The 24,030-nt window shown below is 46.3% G+C and overlaps 1 protein-coding gene across 1 annotated transcript in view; it reads right to left on the bottom strand.

Moving 5' to 3' along the window:
* Nucleotides 894-24,030, bottom strand: part of FBXL17 (F-box and leucine rich repeat protein 17) — a 517,577-nt gene continuing 494,440 nt past the window's right edge. Inside the window, exons 8-9 of the mRNA XM_018049987.1 lie at nucleotides 23,348-23,490; nucleotides 894-3,553 (exon numbers count right to left, since the gene is read on the bottom strand). Coding sequence (XP_017905476.1) covers nucleotides 3,413-3,553; nucleotides 23,348-23,490 — 284 coding nt within the window. The 3' untranslated portion in view covers nucleotides 894-3,412. The remainder of the gene's footprint in view (nucleotides 3,554-23,347; nucleotides 23,491-24,030) is intronic.

Genomic DNA, 24,030 nt, shown 5'->3' with positions numbered 1-24,030 from the left:
AGTGAGCTCATGCTTGCTGGCATGCTATTTGTTGGTTGGGATGATTTCTGCCTGTTTCTCTTGGGCAATGGGAACTCCTGTAATGAATCCTTTAAAAATAGTTATAGGCAACACAAATGATGCAAATACTGTCGATTCAGATAAGCCCATGTGGATGGCAGCCAGTGACACCAATTTTCAGGAGACTCTTTCAAAAAACAACCTATAAATAGCCAAGGCTGAAAATGGTAATTTTTCTTACTGTCTGCCTCTTCAACTTGTTTTTCCTTGTTTTATTTTCGTTCACTCTTTGTAAAAGGCTGCTGCCTTTCCTATTGGTGCTCCCTCTAATTATCACATCCACTGTGCTCCACTGCTGTGGCTAATTTTTAAGAATATCTTCTTGCTAGGCCATGAGCAATTTCAGGATGGGAATGAGTTTTATTTATTTTCAAATGCCCAGTGCCTGACACATGTTTTTAACTCAATAAATTTATTTACTTTGAGAAAAAAAAAGAAGCTAAGTAAATGAATGTTTAGAAAATGGTGTTTTAAACAAACCTATTATTTAAATCCTTGAGGTTTTCAATCTTATCTCAGTACTCACTGGCCAAATGAGAACCTCCTAAATTCAGTCTTGTTTATTATTCTGAGTTAGTTGAACCTCCATAAAGTCTATAGTGAAACACACAAGGGCACGGGTTGCTTCATGCCTCACACCCGACCAGCATCAGGGAGGCCATTTATTGTCTCTAAAAGAAAGCAAAAGACACTGTGTTTTCTTTCTCTTTTATTGCAACCCACTGCAAGGTCAAGAGATTCACAGAAATGTAGAAACTACAAGCTGGATGAATTTCCTTTACCCACTCAAAAAGACATTAAAGACGAAAGACCAGACTTTTCCACTACAGCAATATATTTCATATAGACTTTATTCTGAAAATACTGTTGACATTTTGGAGAGGATAAAAAGCCCTGCGTTAAACATGTTCACATATATTTATGACATTCTAAGCAAAAAAAGAAACTTTAGATTGCCCAGGAAAAAAATCATTTTAAGCCTTGTTTCAAAGTATCTAATGAGAACACATTCAACAACCATCACAGGATCATTCAAGGTGATGTTTTCTCAGTTGTTTTTGATTAGTGCTTTGAGGCTGGATATGGTATTTCTACAGATCCCTACAAATACACCAAAGCAGTTTTCCAGGTTATGATGCGTCCGGCTTTCTGGATTAGTCGACACCTTAAAGAATAAGGGCAAGTCGCCCACCCCACCCCCACCCCCCAGGCTAACGCATGTTATAGTGCTGTGCTTCAGATTCAAACAACGCAACATTAAAAAGAAATCAGTTATACACTTCTGAAACCATTGGACAACCAAACTGTAACGCTCCCAAGATTATTACAACTTTGAACGGAAATGGCACCATCTATATCATTGCTGGCTCTCTCCTCTTCTTTTTAACTATTTAAAATATAGTGTGACATATATAAAAATTAAACTTTGCTTATTCACTCAAGCTATTACTATACATGTCATCTTATAAGTTAGTTTTGGATTTAAAAACCAGTTAAAATATTGTGACAAGATATTTTTCAGTGGTGGGGAAATGAATATGAAGACGATACCGTTGGATGTGTAAGAAGAATTACAATTTATTAATAGCAAACAGCTTTTTTTCTTACATAAATTTTATTCCCTTCAAATTAAATTAGTAACCCATTTAGTGATGGAAAAAATACTTTTGGTGTTTAGCGACTAGATTTTCCAAACTGACTGGAATTAAAAGCAAAAACATGCCACATCAGAAACATGTTGACATGATCAAAGGAAACAGTTGTTTACATAAAAAGAGTTATTATAAATAAGAGAATGGTACTTGAATGTAAAGCTATTTTTCACTTCTTACAGCTAGTATCATTTTAGCAACACTGGGACTTCTATAAAGTGAAATTCAAATCTGAGTATATCTGTTAAAGACCAAAAAAAAAAAAAAAAAAAAAAACCAGTTATGTCCACATTGAGAAAGAATAAATAGCAAACTCACAAGTCAGGGTTTTGTATATCTAACTACTGTGAAAGATAATCACGCTTTAGCTTAAAAAGGCTCCCTGCTGTCTTGATTATAAATCAAGACTTAGGAAAGGTTATTATGAGCCTGAGTCCCTACTATGAATTAATTGTAAAGATGTGTGAAATCAAAACGTATATTCATTTACTAATAGGTATTGCCTAAACTGAAAGCTGGAGATCTTTAACTAAACAAAAAAAAATGCTTATTTCTGACAAGTGTAAACAGAATCTTAATGAAAAGATTTTCTAACTTTTCTTCTAAACTCATACATTAACCAGCAATAGATCTTTGCATAAGGACTAGTGAAAATATAACATGCACATCTCCAAAAAAACCTGTTCTAAAGCCCAAAGCAAAGCAAAAAGAAAAATCAATAGAAAGATTGTCTACTTTTAGCTCATTCATTAATCTTCTGTTAATGTGACTAGCCCCGAATCTCAGAAATATACTTTCATAATGACCAAATTAACAAAAATAATTAAATGATCTGTAGAGTTTTTTTTTAGTAACTGCACACTGTTAATTACATTGGTGACTTTAATGTGGATAATGCTAAGATTAGCTCCAAATATCATTAAAATATATCCAGACCAGTTACTATCCGTGAAATAAAAGCTAATAAAACGTTAACGTAAAACTCAAATACGTAGTACTCCAGAGAATTTGGCAGAATAGTGAATAATTAACTTTCATGAGCTGGCCAGCGGGGTTCAGATCGCCGACTCCACACGGAAACTTCACAGAAGGCCCTGCTCTCTCTAGTCCCTGAGCTGCCCCCTGGACGGCAGGTGGGGAGCCCCGTGGGGGCGGGGCGCTAGGGGGAGTGGCAGGGGAGGGCGGGGCCTGGAGAAAGGCCTAGGGAGAAAGTGCGTGCGTGCGTGTGTGTGCGCGCACACGTGTGAGACAGGATGAGAACCGACACCCGTGGATGTGCTTGGAATCCTGAAAAGCAGTAGTTCTCAGGCTTCCAACTAGGGCCACGTCTCTCCCTTCTGGTGACCATCCGCAGAGCTGCACAATCCCCTCTCATCGAAAAAGAAGGCACTTGCCTTCACTTGGGGGCATCTCCACTGGCAGAAATTAGAAGCTCAAAATAATGGATCCTTTATTTTTTTTTGATTCCACAGTAAAAAAAAAAAAATTAGAGAAATAAACCTTTGAACTTAAAAACTAAAGGTCTGTGCCTGTCAAAATCTTTCATTTCTAAGACAAAAAAGACCAGCTCACCTGGGAACAAATAGCAACTGCGTGGACGCTATGCAGTATGCAAACGAGACACGGACACACACGGGGGCACACGCGGGGACACAGCACAGTCGCGCCTCGGCCGGGGCCACCCGCCCCAGCTCCGCACCCTAGGAGGAGGCGGCAGACACGCCGGGCGTCCAGCCCAGCTGGTAGGCCCTCTCCAGCGTCCTCTTGCAGTCCTGCAGGACGGTGCTGAAGGTGATGTGCGGGTACTGCTGCACCAGCTGCTCCACCGTCACCTCGTTGACCTGCCAGAGAACAAGAGCCACCATCACACATGGGCACCGCGACCCCCCCTCGTCCTTCTCAGCAGCACCAGCAAGTGTTCGCTGGGAAGACCTGCCCTAAGTATGACATTCTACCTGGTACTAGGTAGTACTAAGTTCTATGTAGTGCTAAGCAGTACTAAGTTCTGTGTAGTACTAAGTACCACTAAGTTCTACATAGTACTAAGTTCTACATAGTACTAAGTTCTATGTAGTGAGAGTGAAAGTGAAGTCGTTCAGTCGTGGCTGACTCTTTGTGATCCCATGGACTGTAGTCTACCAGGCTTCTCTGTCCATGGGATTTTCCAGGCAAGAGTACGGGAGTGGGGTGCCATTTCCTTCTCCAGGGGATCCTCCTGACCCAGGGATCGAACCCAGGTCTCCTGCATTGCAGGCAGATGCTTTACCCTCTGAGCCACCAGGGAATTTACATAGTACTAAGTTCTATGTAGTACTAAGTACCAAGTAAGTAATACTAAGTTCTATGTAGTACTAAGTTCTACGTAGTACTAAGTTCTGCGTAGTACTAAGTGCTATGTTCCCCCATGGGTTTTTTTTTTAAAGATGTAAGGTACCAGGAAGTTAGTGCTTTCTGGGAGCATAAATGAGCATGCTTGCCTAGGTCTGAACCATGTCCATTGAAGGGTGAGTGCCTGGGAGGGGAGGAAGCATGAGACACTCTCACTCATCTCTGACTCTGCCACCCACCTGGCAGCTTTTTTAGGAGAGAACCATAGGCTGCTGGAGAGGATGCACGGGACTCCGGATAGGAGTGCTGGGCAAAATGTTCATTTTTCTTCCCCTTAAATGTTAAGGTGCTGGCAAACCTCAGGCCCCTTTGTGGAAAAGGGCTGAAAATGTGGGGAATCAATCACTAAAACATACATGGCTGGCAGGTCAGAGATGGCCCCAACAGACCTTAACCATCAAAGACACCACCTTGATTTTTGATTAGACAAGGCAATCAGACAGGCCTAATTAAAACTAACACCTTTTCAATTGCTGTGCTGTGAAGGGATTAATTTGTCAATTATTTTTAAGCTGATTGCAGTTCATTTCACAAAAGTAGACAGCTTCCTTCATCCTTCAGATAAATAAATGATTAACCTAAGAACCGCAACTTTTAGGTTGCTTTATTTAAAATCTTTATCGAACACTTCGGCATTTTCAAATACAATAATGCTTCATTTATATTGAATAAGCTGGTCTGCAAGAAGGTTCTGCTGAGACACATTTTTGTGCTTCCTCTCCACGTCTGTCCACTGCTGAAAAAGATCAGGACCATCAGGAAAAACCTCAAACAATATCAGACCCTTGCAATTTGCTTTGAAAGCCAGCTTGGGAGTATGCTGACCGTGACATTAAGTCCTCTGCACTTTTCTGAAATAACATGGTGTTTTGTTAAACTATGTTACATGTAGTCTTTGTTAAATTCAGAGTTGATATTTCCACATTGCACTGATGAGGCTTATTTTTTTGTCAGAATTTCTATTCAAGACTTTCTTGTATTGAAATCAATTGTCATTCCAAATTCAACCAAGCTATGCAGTTCAATCTTTTTGTGTTACAATGTATGACTTGTGTTTACAAAAAACACGAAGAAAATAATTTTGAATAAAAAGAAAAACTGATATACAAATCAGAGTTGAGAATATCAACTGCTGACCTTAAAAGGATTTCTAAGCAACATAACATTTTTTAAAATTTAAATTCTACCTAAGTCTAGCTTGAGTGAGTCTGCTTGAAACAGTAACTGACAAAGTCTTGCATCGCCTGGCTGTGCCTGTCTCTCCGGGACATTTCCGATATTATCCAGTCACCTGACCTAATGTCAAGTTACCAAGCTGTCCGAGTCCTTTCTGGCCTCAGGGCCTTTGCACCTGCCGTTCTCTTTATCTGGAATACTTTTAAACCTGCCTCCCCCTTCAGAACCCCCTTCCCACAGCTAGTCCTCATCCTCAGTTCAGTGTCATTTCTCCAGGGAGCTTTGATCCTTGCTCTCAGCCTGCTTCCCTCCTCAAATCAGGCGAGGCTTCCAGGTCATTCTCTCTTCCAACACTGCCTACTTTTTCTTCATGGTACCTTCAAAAGTCAGTTTATAATTGCTTTGCTTAATGTCTGCTCCTCTTCCAATGTAAGATCCACAAGACCCATGATCCTTTTGTCATTCGTGAGCCAGACTCACTTCTTAGTGAATGAGGAAAACAATAACAAACTACAAACGGAAAACCGAAACCCGAGAGCAAAGTGCTGCCAGACACCAACACGCTACTGGCCAAGACCAGCAACCTCCCCAAGACCCGTCCTCAGCGTGGGGACGCGCTCCTTCAGAAGCTCCCTCGGCGAAGCTGCGCGGGGCACTCCTGCTCTGAGCCCACGCGGGCACCTGCAGGCCCATCGCTGCAGCACCGTCAGCCTGCACCGCAGTCATCTCTCCACTTGACTCTCTTCTACCTAAACCAAGTCTGGGCACCACAGCCTGCCTTTTCTCTTTGGTGAGACTATAGAGCTGTGCACAAAGCAGAGGAGAAACGCGGTGGCCATAGCTGACCTTGCAGTCCACCAGGCACAGGTCAGAGTCCTGGCTTCACTTCGAAACTCAGTTTCCTCAACTGCAAAAACAGGATAGAAGTACCGACATCATGGGATGCTACAAGGATAAAATAATATGCCTAGCACTGTGACTGCGGTGCTGGAGAAGACTCTTGAGAGTCCCTTGGACTGCAAGGAGATCCAACCAGTCCATTCTGAAGGAGATCAGCCCTGGGATTTCTTTGGAAGGAATGATGCTAAAGCTGAAACTCCAGTACTTTGGCCACCTCACACGAAGAGTTGACTCATTGGAAAAGACTCTGCTGCTGGGAGGGATTGGGGGCAGGAGGAGAAGGGGACGACCCAGGATGAGATGGCTGGATGGCATCACGGACTCGATGGATGTGAGTCTGAGTGAACTCCAGGAGTTGGTGATGGACAGGGAGGCCTGGCGTGCTGCGATTCATGGGGTCACAAAGAGTCAGACACGACTGAGCAACTGAACTGAACTGAACTGAACACTGTGACTGACATAAAAAAGTCCTCATAATGGTGGTTCCTATAGTAGAGCTGAGGCTCAATAAATGATCATTACTGAGTTGGTTAATGCTATGGTAGGGTGACCAATTCTCTACAGTGATGTTCAATATTGTTCAACTTCTGAGATATTTCAGAAATAAACCTTGATAACATTAGCTATCACCACAGGGTAAGAAGCAACCTTGATAATACACTTCATATATAAGAAGAATCTATCCTATCTTAAGGCTCTCTGGAGAAGGGTCCAAAACTTTTCTTAGTAACAGAGTCTGGGTTTTCAACAGCCGCTTTCAGGAAACCCTCCCTTTCCTTCACCTGATGTTCCCCCAGGCTGCGGGTGAGGTTACTTTCTTCCCTGCTTCCACAAATAAACTTGGAAGGAGGCTGGTCTCACTCAGGAACAGCTGAAGTCACCTGGCCGAAGGATTTTCAGAAAATCTCCCTCAAATGGCAGAGAAAGTAGATGTGGCCCAATCACCAGCATTCAAGCAACAACTAGCTGAAAACAGATGAAAAACGGAGGCAGAAGAGAAAACCTCTAAACCCACGAGAAAGATGGGCTTGTCTTCTGCAGTGCGTCTCTTCTGATCTACACATAGACCTGTACAAAGTTTTACACCAAGGACTGACAGGCATTTTGTTTTGGAGGCCCAATTTTTATAAAGATAAAGTATCGCCATGTGATAGCTGCCATGAAGAGAGATAAAATTCACCTTAAGCAAACTTGATACATGAAGATACTGATTTATGAAGTACAGGAATTAGCTTCAGTTAGGGGTTAACTGTCGACTCTAGCAAAAACTCATGGTAGGGTTGATTTAGTTAGTCAGCTCTCTTAACGTGTTTTTATATCCCTTGATTTACCGAAATTCAGTCTACCTTTTCTGTTGCATAAAGCAAGGCCCACCGATAGCTGAGAATACACAGTGGGCTAGATTTCTGGCTTTCATAGGTTGTGGGTTAAAAAAGGACAGTCATCTGGTTTTGTGTAGCTGTATAAAACATGCTACAGGTAATCCTCTGTGGATATAATGTGTCTTCTAGGCAGTCCGTTTGCTAACTGTGTTCTGTAAACTCTAGAAAATAAAGCAGTAGGGGAAATGCAAATACTCCATTTCAGAGCTTTGTTGGTAGAAGCTATTCAGGGGAAATACATGTGTTCCCACTAGGGAAGGTTCTATCTTTTACTTATAGTGTCTCCTGGCGATAAGGTGTGACACATTTTATACTGAAGCTATTTTCATTTACTCCTCACAAGTATACACTATGCTCACCTCTTTGTATAGACTCCAAAAGCAGTTTGGTGCCTTAGAGAAAAAGTTGGGTGTAAGACACTGGGGTGGTCCAAATTATTTCAGCTCTCAGGCCTACATAGGTGTTTCTGCAGACACTGTCATGCACAGCTCCACTTGCGAGAATGAAAAGAACTATTCTCATTCCAACTCATACAATGTATGTAACATAAAAACGGAACACGAAGATGAACTAAAAAAAAATTTTCCCATGATCCTTGGTCATCTGTTCTTAATTTCTTTTTCCTCTGCTGCAAACTATCAATGGCAATTTCTATATTACACATAAGATTTGAGAAATGCAGTGGATCTTCTTAAAGAAATACTCAGCAGTGTCATTTGGAGAAATTACTGTGATTAAAGGGGGGGGGGAAGCATGTACTGCAGGGTTTTTTTTTAAATATAAGAAAAATTGGATTTTATAGTTCTCTCCAAAGACTGTATAACCATAATTTACATTTTCAAAATTATTATAACTCTTTTTAAGGTAGTAGCAATTTGTCTGGTATTTTAATCTATTTTGAGTTAACATCTATTAGCACTTTTTGAAAATTTGAGGCAAATTGCTGTGCTAATTAAGGTAAATGATACCATACTTTCATCCTATCGCTGCGGCTACTACAGCAGGGTGAGGAGAGACTGGGCAGGGTTTCTGAGATTCAGCTTAACCTACTTACCTAAACCATCACCTGTTTCTTCAGCTCCTTATAGACACTTTCCCAAGAAAATTCCAAAAAGTTTAAGATTAGGCCTAAATTATCTCTCCAATGATACCTATTGTTCAAAAAATACAATATCTGATGAAATCTGTTGAAGAAACCATTAATTTAAGTTATTCTCATTTCCTCTTTGACTCATGTTATAAAATAGAATGTATTGTGTCGAGGGGAAATATTTGGCACCGGAGTATATTAAAACTACACTTAAGAATATAATGATTTACTTAAAATCATTTTTTTAATGGAGAAAGTTTCCCTGCAAAAAGTGAACATCAGTCTAAAGCACCCCAAGCAATGAACGTATCGCATCTTTCCTGGACCATAAGCTCCTTGACAGCGAGGAGCACATTAGTCATCTCTGCGTTTTCCGGCCTACACATACCGCCTGGCACATTCCCATCCCATCACAATATAAGCCCTTGCTTCTCCTCACTGCCAAGCCCCTCGCAGCAGGCGCGTGCCTGGTACATAGAGAATACTCAGTGATAACTGGGTGGCTGAGTGTTACTCCATGAGCGTGTACCAAGTAACCAGAGAAGCACCAAATGGTACTGCGTCAGAAACGGTAGCGACAAGCTCACCTTGCGCCCAGACTGCTCCGCTACAGTGGGGGCAGGCTCTAGAAGCTCGACAGTGCGGCAGCTCCAAACTCCTTTAACCCTTCGCAGTTCACACACAAGGTGATTCTTGGAGCTCCTCTCCTTTCTCTTCTTGCCATCTGACTCCACCGGGTACCTCCGTCCTGACACACCTTGCCCGGGCTTCCCAACGCTTTTGCACAGGAGACCACAGCGGCTTGCGATGGCAGTTTAGCATCATGAGCTGAGGCTTGCTGGGCCACATGGCCGCCGGGCGGTACTAAGAAGTGCTGAGGCTATAGTGCCGCAGTCGCTCAGTCGTGTCTGACTCTTTGAGACCCCATGGACTGTAGCCCGCCAGGCTCCTCTGTCCGTGGGATTCCCCAGGCAAGAACACTGGAGTGGGTTGCCATGCCCTCCTCCAGGGGATTTTCAAGACCCTGGGATCCAACCTGGGTCTCCCACATTGCAGGCAGATTCTCCACCATCTAAGCCGCCAGGGAAGGCTTAGGCTATACTTCAGATGGACTGACGGCAGCCCTTCCTACTGGGGATATGTGGCTCAGTACGCTGGGTAGACAGCGCTGAGAAGCAGGCTCGTGGCGCCTGGCCATGTGCAGGTTCCCAAAGCTTTGCAGAAACCCACGATTCACAAGCTTTCACACTTCAGTTCGCAGCACCAGGGCCACCCTGCTCAGGGTAGCAGACCCAGGAGGGCCCCACAGAAGACTCTGCAATTTGGGGACATTTAAGGTTCCTTCTGAGGTCACGGTTGTCTGGTGGCAGGGGAACCGTGGACAGAGTGTCTGACTCAGAGCAACGCTATTCCCACCTTCTACTTGCCTGGGCTTCAGCACCTCTGCTCGCCGTCACTGTTACTTGAGGGGCTCTTTTTGGGGGGTTGTTGGTGGTTGATTGGTTTCACTGTCACAGCCATATTTGGCATTTGTTGTCTCAACTGTCCACGATCCCCATCCTTTGTGGCCCCGGGGGCTGGCTTCATGGGAGACAGTGTCTCCACGGCCTGGGTGTGGGGGAAGGCTTCAGGACGGTTCAAGCGCGTTTACTCCGCACTCTATTTCTCTTACTGTTACATCGGCTCCACCTCAGAGCATCAAGCGTTAGATCCCGGAAGTCGGGGAACTCTGAGCTACTACCAAGGGCAGTACAGTCCCAAACAGGGAAAAATTCTCCCACTGAAACTGCCGCATGCGCCCCATGGAGAAACACTGTACTCTTCCAGATTAGGTGCTCATGAGGTAGGATAGAAACTGAGGACTTTTTTTCTTCATGGCTTATTTTGGCAAAATACTTGAAAATAATTTATTTTTCATCCTAATGACCAATAAGGCAAAATGAAAGTACGTCCCCATCCTAGTAAGGACAGAGGAAAAACGTTCAGTGAGCATCTACCATTTTCCAAGCATCTAAGCATGAACACTGCTGGTTACAGATGAATCGCACCTCAGACAAAATCAGCATTTCACGTGGGGTCACAGCTGGTGAACGCAGCCAGGATCGCAATCCAGACCCACAACGCAGGCACTCTGGGCCCCGGGCCACCCTGCCCTGCACGCCGTGCGGTGCACCAACTGTCTCACCAGGGCCTCGCTGAGCACCCTCCTAGGAAATGGTCACGGACGTTCATTTTCCAGGTAACACAGAATGACTGCGGGCTATTGTAGCACGTTTCAAACACCTTTACGACCTCTTCAAAACGGCTGCCTGCAGGAATGTGAATTCTAACGGATCTCCTTAATTCTAACCGCTCTCCTCTGGCCTGCAGAAGATCCTGTCTGGAACTATGGTTGCGTGAGACCCTGAGACATGGAGGAAGCGTGATGAAGCCGTAGGACTGCCGCGGGCCTTTGAGGAGGCCAGTGGCCAGCCCACGCCATAACCCGGCGTTCTCTCCCTGCAGTCTCCTGTCCCTCTGGGTCCCAGAGGCAGACGGGTCAGCCTGGCAGGGACAGCCCCCCACCCTCCTGAGCAGAGAGGATGGACAAGGACAGCGGGGAGAGCAAAGCCTGAGAAACGCATTCCGGGGCACAGAGAGGCGGCGGTGGGCAGAACTTCGCAGGCCTCGACCTCCGCCAGGAGGACTGGAAAGGGCTTTCCAAAATCGGGGGTGTCTGAGTGGACTCCAGAAGGACACGGAGATATCAGCTTTGATGCTACATGCATGAAATACACGCGTATTATTCAGGGGAGAAAGGACATGTGCTCAAGAGCGAGGAGAAAACAGCTCATCTGTCCTTCACTTTGTAAGGCAACGCTTCTCCAGCCCGTCTCACAAGCTCGACGGGGTAACTGAAGCAGGTTCTTCTCTGCAATGGCACTGCTCTGAGCTTGGTGCAATGGTGGGGAAGAAAATAGGCCCCCCCTCCCCGTTTCTGAAGGCCGAAGAGTAAGGAGCGCCCAGGGAACCCGGGCAAGTGTGGCACAGCACAGGGGCCTCCTGCCTCCTAACTCTGGCTCTCCCCCTCAGCTGGTCTGCCGTCCCGGCAGACTCCCCGGGCAGTGCCCCTCGCTGCTCACAGCCCCGTGGGCTGACTCCCGGCGGCCTAGGGGCAGCGTGTGGTCTCCCGGGCAGTCAGGAGCGGCTTGGCTCCTGGGACACGTGCTGGCTCTCCCTGCGGCCTGGCATTCACCAAGTGCCAGCAGAAATCCTCGTGGGCGATGCAAATGCAAATGAGACCCAGTTGCTCTTTCGCCAAGTGCCCGCTGGCCCCAAGATGGGCATGTACTCAAATGGATAAAACAAGGGGGACGGGAATTTAGTAATACTTCAAATTTGCATGTCAATGAGATGAGTCATCTAAGTGCAGTGTAAAATACTTTGCATAGGCCACTAAGGACAGAATGAGACAGCAGACCACACAGGGATTTTTCTCTTCAGGACCTGCACTGTCAACCACGTACGCCGGCTCTCTGCAGGCTAGGTGGGTGTTTTCATGATTCTGTTCCCCTCCCTTTGCAGCAGGACACCCATGGCCCTGTCTGGGTGACTCGCCACATCCGGCCGATGCCACCTGTGACCAGGGCAGGGGGGTCTGAGACGCCAGGAATTGGATGCCGCTTCTAAGGTCTCTCCCCTTGTCTGTTTCCCTGGGGCTGCAAGCTGAGCTTCCCCGCAGTCAAGCAGCTCAACAGGCAGGAGGAGGCTGCGGGAGGACCCGCAGTGAGGGGAGAGGCTGGGGAGGACCGCGGGAGGACTCTGAGCGTGAGCAGAAGGTGCCCGCGTCTGCAGGCAGTCACACGCCTTTCCACTCCACTTCCTTTCTCAGCCACACCAAGGTCTCTCTCCGCACCCCATGGTAACTCATACATAAAAAACATCAATCTGTGTTTCCCGACGTGGGATGGATTCAACTGTGCCAATAATCCCCCCAAAAGAGAATTCATTTAAGAGGTCTCTGGACTTCAGCCCCAGCAGCCACCAAAGAGCTCCAGGGACAGTTTTATCCCAGAAAATCTCGTCCAGTTACTGAAACCAGGGGATAACTACGAGCATCCAGAACACCGCACACAGCTTAGGCGGTCTTGCTATATAACTCGTAGCAGAGGCATGGCGGTGACTGTTAAACGAAAGTAATTAACATGAACATGTTCTGTCCGTGGAGACTAAGGGGAAACAGGTGTTCTGCCTAGAAAGAACATTGCTCAGTAGATTTCCTACGAAGTCAAAATGTCTTGGGTTTAACTCACGAAAATTTTTAAGTTAAAAAAAGAAATTAAACTGTGTCTGCAACCAAGAATACAAACAAGAATTCAGTGGTTCCCAGCCCAACTGCTGATTAGAACCACCTGGAGAACCTTTGAAAAAAGTCTCAGTGGCCTGATCCTATCCCAGACTAAACGCATGCCAGTCTTGGAGAACTGGGACCCTGGCATAAGTATGTTTTAAAGCCCCTGGAAGGTTTCAGGGTGAAGCTCAGGTTGATTGACGAGATCCCAGAGACACAGAAGGTGGCCACCTGACCTTCCCAACATCTAACGGAGGGAAAGAGTCCCCTACACCCAGCTCACACAAGCACCCAGTGCTTTCTCAAGGACATGACTGAGTGTCTGATATAATTTTAAGGAGAAAATGACTATCTCATTGGAATCTAAAAACCACCCGCTAAATATGTGCGGTTACAGGCCACCCTTAACACACTAGGCCTCATGCAAGAACCTCATGCTAAGAGCCCGAGGCCTTCGAGGATGTATTTTTTTATATAGAGGTAAGAAATATTACTCTTGGGTGGCAAAAAAACTCATCTCAAAATCCCAAAGCATAGAGAGACAGACACCGAGGATGCGATGAGCCTGACAGAGGCAGGCTCACAGACGCAGTCAGCTTGGCCAGACGCAGTCTCTCCACCCAGAACCCGCGATGGTCGAGGTGCTCGGCTCTGTCAGTATCACCACTGGCCTGGCTTCAGGCTGTCTCTTTCTCGGGAAATGTGGGTTGCCTGTCAACACCAGCGTTGCTTCTGCTCACCGGCGAGAAAGCTACAAGGAATCTGGAAGAACGGGGATCACAGAAACGCCTGCAGCGCTAAGTGAGAACAGGGGCTCGCCGACCTGAAGCCTCTGATTAGAGACCAGGGTGACAGGCGTCCAGCAACTAGACCGTCAAGAAAGAAAAATCAGCAACGTTTTCATCCCGTTCCACAGAGCGAGCCTCCACCCAGAAGGATGTTTCAAGCCAGGTGGAAACTTAAGGTGTAGTCTGGGATAGGATGTCCTGAGGCTGCAAACCCGTGGTGCTGACCCATCCTGCAAGGCTGTACATCTTTCGTAAGGATTTGCACGTGTGGCAGAGGTAACCAAGCCTGACATGTGTGGGACGCCTGGATGGACAAAACCACTGGGGAAGACCTGGTGGCACCCCAAAAGACTACCTGAGGAGAGCTGGGTCCTAATAGGATAATTAATAAACATTGTCACTGAGGGAGCAGCGAGTGTAACATATTTATGGGAACACATCTGTGTGTTTCTAAATTAGACTTGAGCAAGTTAAGCTGAAAAACACAATTGAGAGAGAAAATGCTCAGAACCTAAAATTATGTTTTCTTTTGTGCTTAATGGCTTTCTTGATTTCAATTTTTATTTTCTTACATAAAGCTTTAGAGCGATGGTAATCACTAGTGGACACCTGATTAAAAAAAAGAAATCTTTCTAAAACTGAATTTCCAGCAGGTAGAATTTACAGATTTGACCTGTTTCCTAAAATAACTCTATTAGCAGCAAAAATTTCTTCTGCATAAACAAGCGACAGGTTTGCCTTTCAGAAGAGAGGCTCTACATGAATTAGAGCAGTTCAGGGTTAGGCTCTGACAGGTGTGAGTCTCGTCACACCGCAGATGTCTGAACTCCGTCTTTGACTGACCTGGGCCCCTGAGGCGGCACTCAGAGCCCCCCAGCTACAGGGAACTGGTTCTAAATCCAAGGTGTCATCTTTCTTACTCACTTATTTATTCCCTGAAAAGTGAACGTGAAACAGATACTTTTCTATTTTCTGTCAAATGATTCACAAGCAATGGGATCTAATGGTTTTCAAACTCACTTTTGGTTGTATGATACTTCTGCAAACCAAAGTGGTAAATAAGTAAACAAATCAAATAGATAAGCCAAGCGGATAAAGCAGTCAAAGTAGGGTCACTGGGGCTGCTGTTAGGTGCCAGGACAGGCCCTCTGGCCTCCTAGCCACCCTGTCATCCCTAAGAGGCTTGCAGGCACCTCCTCGGGACCCTGAGGCCGCACAGAGCGCAGGTGGGGACAACCCGCAAGCCACCTGTCCACTGTCCACTGCGTGTTTGTTTAGTATCTGTAACGCACCAGCCACTGAAGCAGGGCCTGGCTGTATAGCACAGGCTAGGACCCCACAGTCCTTACTTTCTTAGGAGGAGGGCGTCCTGGGGATGAGGATGCAAGAACCCCCCACCACAAGTGAGGGCTCACACCCATGACTTTCTTCCGGGAAGGAACTTTACAGGCACCGACTCCCTTAATCCTCCCAACAGCCCTGAGATTGGTGCTCCTCTCATTCCCACTTTACCGAGAAGGGAATGCAGGTGCAGAGAGGCTGCCTGGGAGGAGGCAGCAGGAGCCAGGGGCCTGGCGCCACGTGGGTGTAGCTGCTCAGGGATGGAGCGAGCTGTGGTCAGGAAGGCGCAAAGTGGAGTGGGTGAGATGGAAGTCGCTGTCGCCTGCAGCGTGGAAAGACCTGTCGGAGGTGGTGAAAAGTAACGGCAAGTGTTCACAGTCAGTCCTTTCCGAGAACTGAACCGTCGAGGGCCAGAAAGACAAAACTGCAAGGACGGCTGCCGAAAGCCACGTGAGGCCAAAGCGAGGTTCTTCGCGCAGAAGAAACAGAATTTCTGGCACCCCGATGCCACTGTGCCTGCCCATTTGCTTGTCTGTCTTCCCCAGCGGGCTGCAGGCTCCATGGGCCAGGAACTCTGATCTCGTTTACTGTTTTTTTCTGACCTGTCCCCTGTTACAGTTATATAGTAAGGAGCTCAACAGATGCTTTTTGAATACACTGATAAAATATACAATAAACATTGGAGGCTGGGGAAGGAAACTGAGGCTTTCTCTTGAAAAACTACTTGCCAGACATGGTAGCCCCTGGTAGCCTGGTGCTGAGTGGCCGGGTTATGGGGGGCTGGCTGGGGGGCCCCCTTCCAGGGACCCGCAGAACCCCCAGTCTCCGGGGTGTTGGCAGCCGGCCCTCATTTCTACTTTGCGAAGTGAGATGCTTAGGAGTGCTGGGGTCAGAGTTCCTGTAAGAACTCCCTGTTAACCTCTTCTATTTCTAAATCAGAAAAAACCAATATGACCCTCCAACCTTAACTCTCCTTATAATTACTTAGGGGCTTGCCTGGTGGCTCAGAGGTTAAAGCATCTGCCTGCAATGCGGGAGACCTGAGTTCAATCCCTGGGTCGGGAAGATCCCCTGGAGAAGGAAATGGCTACCCACTCCAGTATTCTTGCCTGGAGAATCCCATGGCCTGAGGAGCCTGTTGGGCTACAGTCCACAGGGTCGCAAAGAGTCGGACACGACTGAGCGACTTCACTTTCACTTTCATAATTACTTAAGCCAAATCAGAGTTCCAAGGAGACTATTTACTGCAAAGCAATGATGCTTCAGGCAAACTCCAACAGAACATTCTATTCACCCCGCAGCACGGCAGGCCTCCTCTTTCCTCCTTTAAAAAAACATTTCACCATGTATCAGTCCCACAAAAGGAGTGAGCAAGACACAAGCAGCCACTTGCACACCCCCTAAAAGGTTCCAGGGACAGGCGGTCTTCCCTGAAGAAACACACCAGCGTGGAACTGACGGGCGGTCTGACTTGCCGAGCCCTTACTCTCTCTGTTCACAAGAAAGGACTTAGCCCTGCAGGTCTCGAGGTTTCGTCCTCCATACGTTTGACCATCATTTAATGGGTCCTAACTAGCAGCAGCAGCAGCTATTCAAAAAACAGATTAAAAAAAAAAAAAGTTGTTGTTTGAGTCTCAGGGGCCTAGGTTTTCTTTGTAAGATCTGAGCATGTGAATTTATACTCATGGCTAGACTATGTGGACAGGGCAGTTCACATCATGGTTAGATATCCGATTCCAGGGCAGCCATGTGCATACGTGAGTCAATAATGATAGCAGTCATGGTAGCTGACTCTGCGCGCTGACAGACTGCGTGGCCTTAGGCTGAGTCCTTTATTGAAGTATCTCATCTAATCTCATAACCATCCTGTGGTGCAAATATGATCCCATTTTTCAGATGGTAAAACAGGCTTTTAGAGCTTAAGCTATCCGAAGCCCCACAGACAGTCAAACAAAGAGTGAAGAATTTGGAAACGTAGAGGTCTGCCCCTAGCGCTCACCAGGGTGACCCCTGTGTGAGGTGCCGCAGCAGGTTATTACTTAAACACTAGAAAGGCCTTCAGTGACTGCTCTGGAGAACTTCAGGAGAGGAGGGCTGAAAGAGGAGGAGATGGGGCCTTGGCTAAAATGAGGTGGAGAGATAACCTCTGAATTTCAGCTGATGTTTTTTTCCCTGTTTCAATTACCAGGGATAATCAAGAGAGGGCTGTAAAAATGTGTTTTAAAGTGCTCCTGTGCGGAAATCACTGGGAGAAACTGTTTTATCAGCAAAAGGAACAAGATGCTGATATTTCAAGCGAAGGACTCGAGTTTGGATTTTAGAGCCCCAACCAGACACAACTCTCCGATTTTCACATCCTTTCTTGGAGCACGTGGCCTGGCAGGCAGCTTGGGGAACGGATACGTCTCCCACGACCGCCCCATCTGATACCGTCAGACCGCTCATGCCTTGTCAGGGGAGCATTTTTGTTTTGTTTTCCTTGATAAGGCATACATTTGTGATCTTAAAATTCTGGCTACCGGCAACCTGGAGACAGCTGTGGACACACTGCAGGCAAGGGCAGCCCCTGCAGGTACACGCTTTGTTTCATGGCTGAACTGCTATCCAAACAGTCCTGGACACAGGGCCCCGCAAATTATTTTCCCCTAAACTGATTTTTCCAGTTAGTTCTGTATAATAGTTACAGAGTCCTATATTATTTTCCCCGTAGGGCTTTCCTGCTCACGGCTCCTAAATAAGCTGATGAAAACTCCATTTTCTACGCAGAAATCTTTAGGCTGTTGAGGCTTTCTCTTACCATAATTACTTCCTGAAAAAAAAAAACAACGCAGTGGTCAATTCCTCCTGAATATTTTTACATTACCTTGGGCACGCAAAACTTGGCCCTTGATATTTTAAGGTTGCAAAGCAGATTCCTGGCCTTAAGGAGCTGACCGGTCTCCCTTACTTTCTTTCTGCATTGACTGCTCATTGATTTGATTAAATCTCTCCACCATTTCAATGAGAGAAACCCTGTGTGAAAACAAGGATTTCTTACGGCCTGAAGAAATCATCCCTTATTAAAAGAGATCATCTGTTTCGCTCCTCAACTAAGCACTTCAGGAATGAGGGCAGGTGAGGAGAAAGGTCTTGGCAGTGGCAGTTTGATGAGAAATGAATTAATTTGATTATTTCCATGGTGTGTGGATCAATAATAGTCAGCCTCCGCGGAGGCCCCTGGCCTCAAGGCAGCTGGATAATCAATAGCATCACAGAGGCAGCTCTCCTCCCCAGCAGTCTCTCTGATCTTTTTTTGGGCGGACTCTTCACGCCTGTGTAATTCTAATTTATGTCAACTAGAAATCAAAGAAATTCCAAGAGGCTTTGGTCAGAGGACATTGGGGTGGACCTTTCAGAATCTATTTACGTCTGCTCCTTAAGTCGGGTGGCCCCCGTGGCCCTCCTGGCGCCCCTATGGGCCGAGGCAAGGCGGCTTCCCCACTGAAGGGCTGCTACCTGCTCTGGGCAGAGAGCACAGTGGGGTGAACGGGGGCTCCCCACCCCCATCAACGACTCCACAGACACGTGAGCGCCAACAAGCATTTCCAGCCAAGCGCTTTGCCAAGAGTGGCTCCCTCAATAATGCTCTTTAATGCTACCCCAGACGCTGGCATTTTCAAATCAAATGAACAGTGTATAAAATTAGTTCTGCATGAAGTTACAGAAAAAGAAAAAAATATAGAAAGTGAAAGGGAGCTTTTAAAAGCTCCAGAATTTTTTCATCCAACTGCTTTTCACAAGGGTTTGGCATTTGAGAATTGCTACATTTATGATGTTATTCGCTGCTCATAATTCAGGCCCTCTGTCTCCAAACTTCTGTATTAACACACGTTGCAGAGGTTTCCACCGCGACATTTTATCACGGAGGTTTCCCAAACCAGCCGGCCTGCCTCTGGCGAGGTCTGTTTTCTCAGCCAACGCCACACCACCGGGCTCCCTTGCTTTGCATCAACCTTGTCACCCCAAACATTTCTCATTAACCTTGAACACTGCATTTCATTGGCCCTACAGCTTTCCCAGGAACTTTTTTTTTTTTTTTGGTCCTTATTAGTTTTGTTCTCCATCTAAACTGCCATGTAAGAAGTGAGGAAAATACCATATTATTAGAAGAAACTGATCTGAATCGAATCTAGAATTCACTGAAGTTGTGAAAACGACTTCCATGACCAAAGCTACTGACTGTCTATAATTGCGGAAAGCAGAAAAAAACATATTGCTCTTATTAGAGAGTCCCGTTGGTTATACAAGTAGTTTTAACTAAATCACCAAATAAATGCGTGTTAAGTTGATAGGTGACTTCGGGTCAACTCTAATTCCCAAGGTCAAGTAAGCCTTTGAACAGTCTTTAAGAATATAAGTTCACCCCAGTTCATCAAAGCCGTCTCACACAGTGCTCTCTTCTCTGCGCTCTCACAATGCACTGAAGTTTAGGGGATTAAGTGGCGTCGGCTTCAAACCCAAAGTAATGCCTCTAACGTGCTTATCCATCCAGCAATCGGAAGAGCTACTCACACAGGGGCTTCTTAATGTGCTTCCTAATTTTACAAGGGGAACACTGCATTTGTCTAACGACTGGAGGGCTCCTTCCTAGGAGTCACCCATTGCTGCCAGACAGATTTACTGCTGTTGAGTTTAGACGCTGTTTGATAATCTAAGTACATGCTGCTTTCATCTACAAAGGATACATTTTCTCAACTGTTCTTTATCTAATGAAAGCGTGAGGAAGAAAAACACCTTTTCCCCCCTACAACAGATAACAATGCATTTTGTTATTTAATTCTTCAAAAGCTCAAGTGAGGGGGCAAAAAAAGCAGACATTTTTAAAGTATAGCTTCCGAATCAAATATAAGTGGCCCCGAGTGAAGGAAAATAGAATCGGGTTTCAGCATTTCGGAAAAGCCCAGGATCGCAGGGCACCGGCCCCGGGACGCATGGACGTGAGGAAGCCTGTCCGCCTCCAGATCAGGAAGCCCACCGACCGCCGGCCTGCCAGGGGGGCTCGCTGCGGAGGCCGGGGTGTCTCTCTGCCCCCACCTTTGGCTCTAGGTGGTGTGCAGAGAGGGGACAGAGAACTCAACTGAAGAAGCCTCCAGGGGCTAGCAGCTTAGATTAAGGTACATGGAGATGAGTGAGAGGCCCAAACGAACTTCCTCCCTGCTGCCTTTGCTGGCACAGAGGACCACACGGAGACGGACAGTGGCTCTTTGCCTCCTAAACAGAACGGCACTGTTTCTGGTTTTGGTTCTAATATCCTTTCCTTCATCATTTTTCTTATTTCTTTCTTTTTGCTTTCCTGCCTATTTGAATTGTTTCATCTTTAACTCACCTTTGTTCCCCACTGCAAATCTTTCTTCAGCCTATGCCTGGATCAGTAAGTTGATTCCAAATACACTATCCCTCAGAGGCATCAGTTTCCCTTCATAGAGTGTGTTTAATATGCAATTATTGATCTATTTATGCAGAAATAAAAATCTTAAATTTAAGTGAGGGAAAAGTGAAATGGCAACATCTTTCAGTTCATGTCTTTCCTCTTTCTAAAGACTTCCTTTCAAAAATGGGATAGCAGACAATGCAATTTTTTCTCATTTGCAAACTGAAAAATCAAGACCCAGGTTAATATAATATTGTTGATGAAAAGAATAATTATTAACATTAAGCATTTTATATATAACAAGCATTACTCTAAGGGCTTGACATATGTCCACTCGTGTAAATACAGCATTTCTACAAGACGGGTACAGTTATTATCCTCGTTTTACGAATGAGGAGACGGAAGCACTCAAGAGGTCAACTTGTCCGAGCTGGCACAGGGAAGTGCGGAGCCCAGATCTGCGCCTCATCTCTGGCTCCAGAGTCCACGTCCTCAACCGCTACCTTCGGCTCTTGGCTACTCGCATACTCCTTGGAGTATGGAACCTGGAGATGGACAGTATAGTACACATGCGGAAGACAGAGCATTCACGCTGGGTTTCCATCCAGCTAAACCCACCAGCAGGCACAGCTCCATCGATAAAGCGTCTGCCTGCAGTGCAGGAGACCTGGCTTCGATCCCTGGGTTGGGAAGATCCCCTGGAGAAGGAAATGACAACCCACTCCAGTACCCTTACCTAGGAAATCCCATGGACAGAGGAGCCTGGTGGGCTACCGTCCATGGGGCTGCAAAGAGCTGGGCACGACGGAGCGACTAACACTTACTGACTTAGTCAACCAGCAGGCTTTTAAGCGCAAGGTTCTATGTGTGCTTTGGGTGTGGTTTGGAAACTTCTTCCGTCCGCACAGAACCTCCCGCGTTTGGCCCTGAACTGCCTTAAGCCTGAGGACGCTGGCCGGCAGGGCTGGGCTGGTGACAGCGGGCTGGATTGTGACAGCCCTACTTTGGACGAATTTGCATTTATGCAGAAAAGGATCCTTCCACTTACTGAAAATTGGCAAAATGCTAGTCAGCAAATACATCTGAAAGGATCTTCTTAACTAACTGGAGTACCAAATTCAGCTCCAAAGAGGGTGCTGATCTCAACAGGTCTAGAGTCTGGACTAGAAACACGGTGGCCTCCGCCAGAGGCTGTGGGCGCAGGGACCCGGCTGTGAATGGCTGTGGGCGCAGGGGCCCGGCTGTGAATGGCTGTGGGCGCAGGGGCCCGGCTGTGAATGGCTGTGGGCGCAGGGGCCCGGCTGTGAATGGCTGTGGGCGCAGGGGCCCGGCTGTGAATGGCTGTGGGCGCAGGGGCCCGGCTGTGAATGGCTGCGGGCGCAGGGGCCCGGCCGTGAATGCTCACCTCTTCCTGCCCTTTGCGCAGGCAGTTCGTGTGCAGCGATTCCTTCAGGCAGAACCCGAAGAGTTCTGCTGTCACTGTTCGGGGTTTCTAGAACACTCTGCCTGCTATGGACTCTTTCACTTGTTTTAAAAGGAATCATTTTGAAGTGACAGGGTTAGTAGCAGTGTAAAGTTAGTTAGTAGTGAAATTTAAGAGAGACTTGCCACCCCGGGCTCTCCGCTGTTGCTCAGTGATAAACTCAAAGTCAGCTTTCTAGGCTGGGCTGAGTATATAAAGTCTCTCTAATCATAGCTAACTGGAAAGGTCTGGTATAAGTTGGGATTGTAAAACATCTGGAAAAAAGAACTAGGTCAATTAACAAAACTGACAAAGCGCACAGAGAATTTGGGCCACTCTTATTTGTCCCCAAATTTGCTACATTTAGAAAATGCATGTCCTTTGGTAGGCATATATATTTAGCTTCACGCTCTTTTGCTACATTGTCCCTAATCACCAATCACAAAAAGCAGCACACGTGTATAAATTGTTACAAGCTGCCAACATTTTCAGAGAGAGTAGCTGAGGTGGGTCTTTTCCAAGGAAGCACCCCCTTCTCTGGAGACAGCCCCTGGGGTGGGCCCCGGGCACTGGCCACAGGCTTGAAGATCTGGGGTGCCACCCTGGATGGGGGGCATGGGGCCAGTGTCTGGTCCTTCTGAGCTCCGTTTTCTCCCTGTCGCAGCACAGACCATCTCCTAGATTTGTTACCGGGAAAACGTAAAAAGACAAAGGGGAAAGTGCGTCTCCAATGCCTGGTTATCAGTGCAGCTTCTGATCACCTTTATTAAACGCGGCCCGACTTCTCAAACTCAGGCTCATGCCTCTGGCCAGCTCCACTGACCTTCGGTGGGGCCTCTGGGACCGCTTCTCGACATGTGTGAAAAGCAGCATCTGCAGTATGGGGATTCCCACCTAACGTGGCCTCACTGGCCCTTTCTTGCCCCCCGAGGGCCAGAACACAAAGATGCTGAGCAGTGAGCACTTCAGACTGCGGCGGCATCATCTGGCAGCGGGCCTTCCAACTTACTGCTGCGGCAAACTTGGAACCTGAGCGGAATTTCACTGTTAAGCCACACGCACTGCAGTGTGCCATGCAAACACGCTTAATCGTGGTCTGCGGACTTGCGGACAGGAAGCCAAAATCTAAATTAAGTGTGTGTGTGATTGCTGTTTTCTTTCTGCATAAGCACAAACATTCATTTTTAAACAGAGATATTCAAAAATCATCTCAGATTAGTTTAGAAAACCAGGCAGCTCCCCGTGCATACCTGTAATAACATAAGTACGTGCATGTGTACATATATATACCCAGGTAGCGAAGAAGAATCTAATATCAAGCTGCAAACGACACTGATACGTAGGAAAGAAGGTCGACAGGCAACTCACTTTATCGCATCTCATCAGCCCCAAGTATCTTAAAGACTTGCTGCTCTGTGCAATCAGGGTGGCCCCTTGGTCCGTGATTTCTTTACACCAGCCGACGTCCACGGTCTCTATTGTCATGCTGTATCGCCCGATGGCTATCAGAGCTGCGAGGGGAGGCAGAGAAGACAGGAAGCACAAATGTCAGCAGCGGAAGGGATCTCTATCTTATTACGACTAGTTCTCTCATTTCCTCACTACATTTGTTCCTGAAATGTTGTGTATAAACGAATGTTTCGTAAATGTAATCCAATTTAAAATGCTTTAGGAAAGCGTGCCCTATGACAGAGCCTTTCACAAAGTGAATAATCATTCCATAATTTCCCTTTTATTGGAACACAACCTTTTATCAGTTTTATTCATTACAAGGTTACCTGTACTTGCAAACATTCATATCTGTAGAGGGCATAAACTCAAATGAATTACGCATATAACATTACAGGAAACCCCCAAGGAGTAATTAAATTTTATCCAAGATAAATTTAATAATTTTAAAAAAGAAAAACCTTTGGAAACACCATTTTGAGGTGTGTTATTCTGCATATGAATTTCTTTACCAATTGGCACACTTTCCTCCCATCTGTTCATGATCTATAAAATGTAAGAGTGTATAACATCTTTCACATTAGTCCTTCTTGAGACAGCTG

This window comes from Capra hircus, chromosome 7, assembly GCF_001704415.2.
Source record: "Capra hircus breed San Clemente chromosome 7, ASM170441v1, whole genome shotgun sequence".
In the NCBI taxonomy this organism is placed as follows: Eukaryota; Metazoa; Chordata; class Mammalia; order Artiodactyla; family Bovidae; genus Capra; species Capra hircus.
The sequence above is the reverse complement of the archived record's forward strand: the minus strand, read 5'-3'. Positions and strand labels throughout refer to the sequence as shown.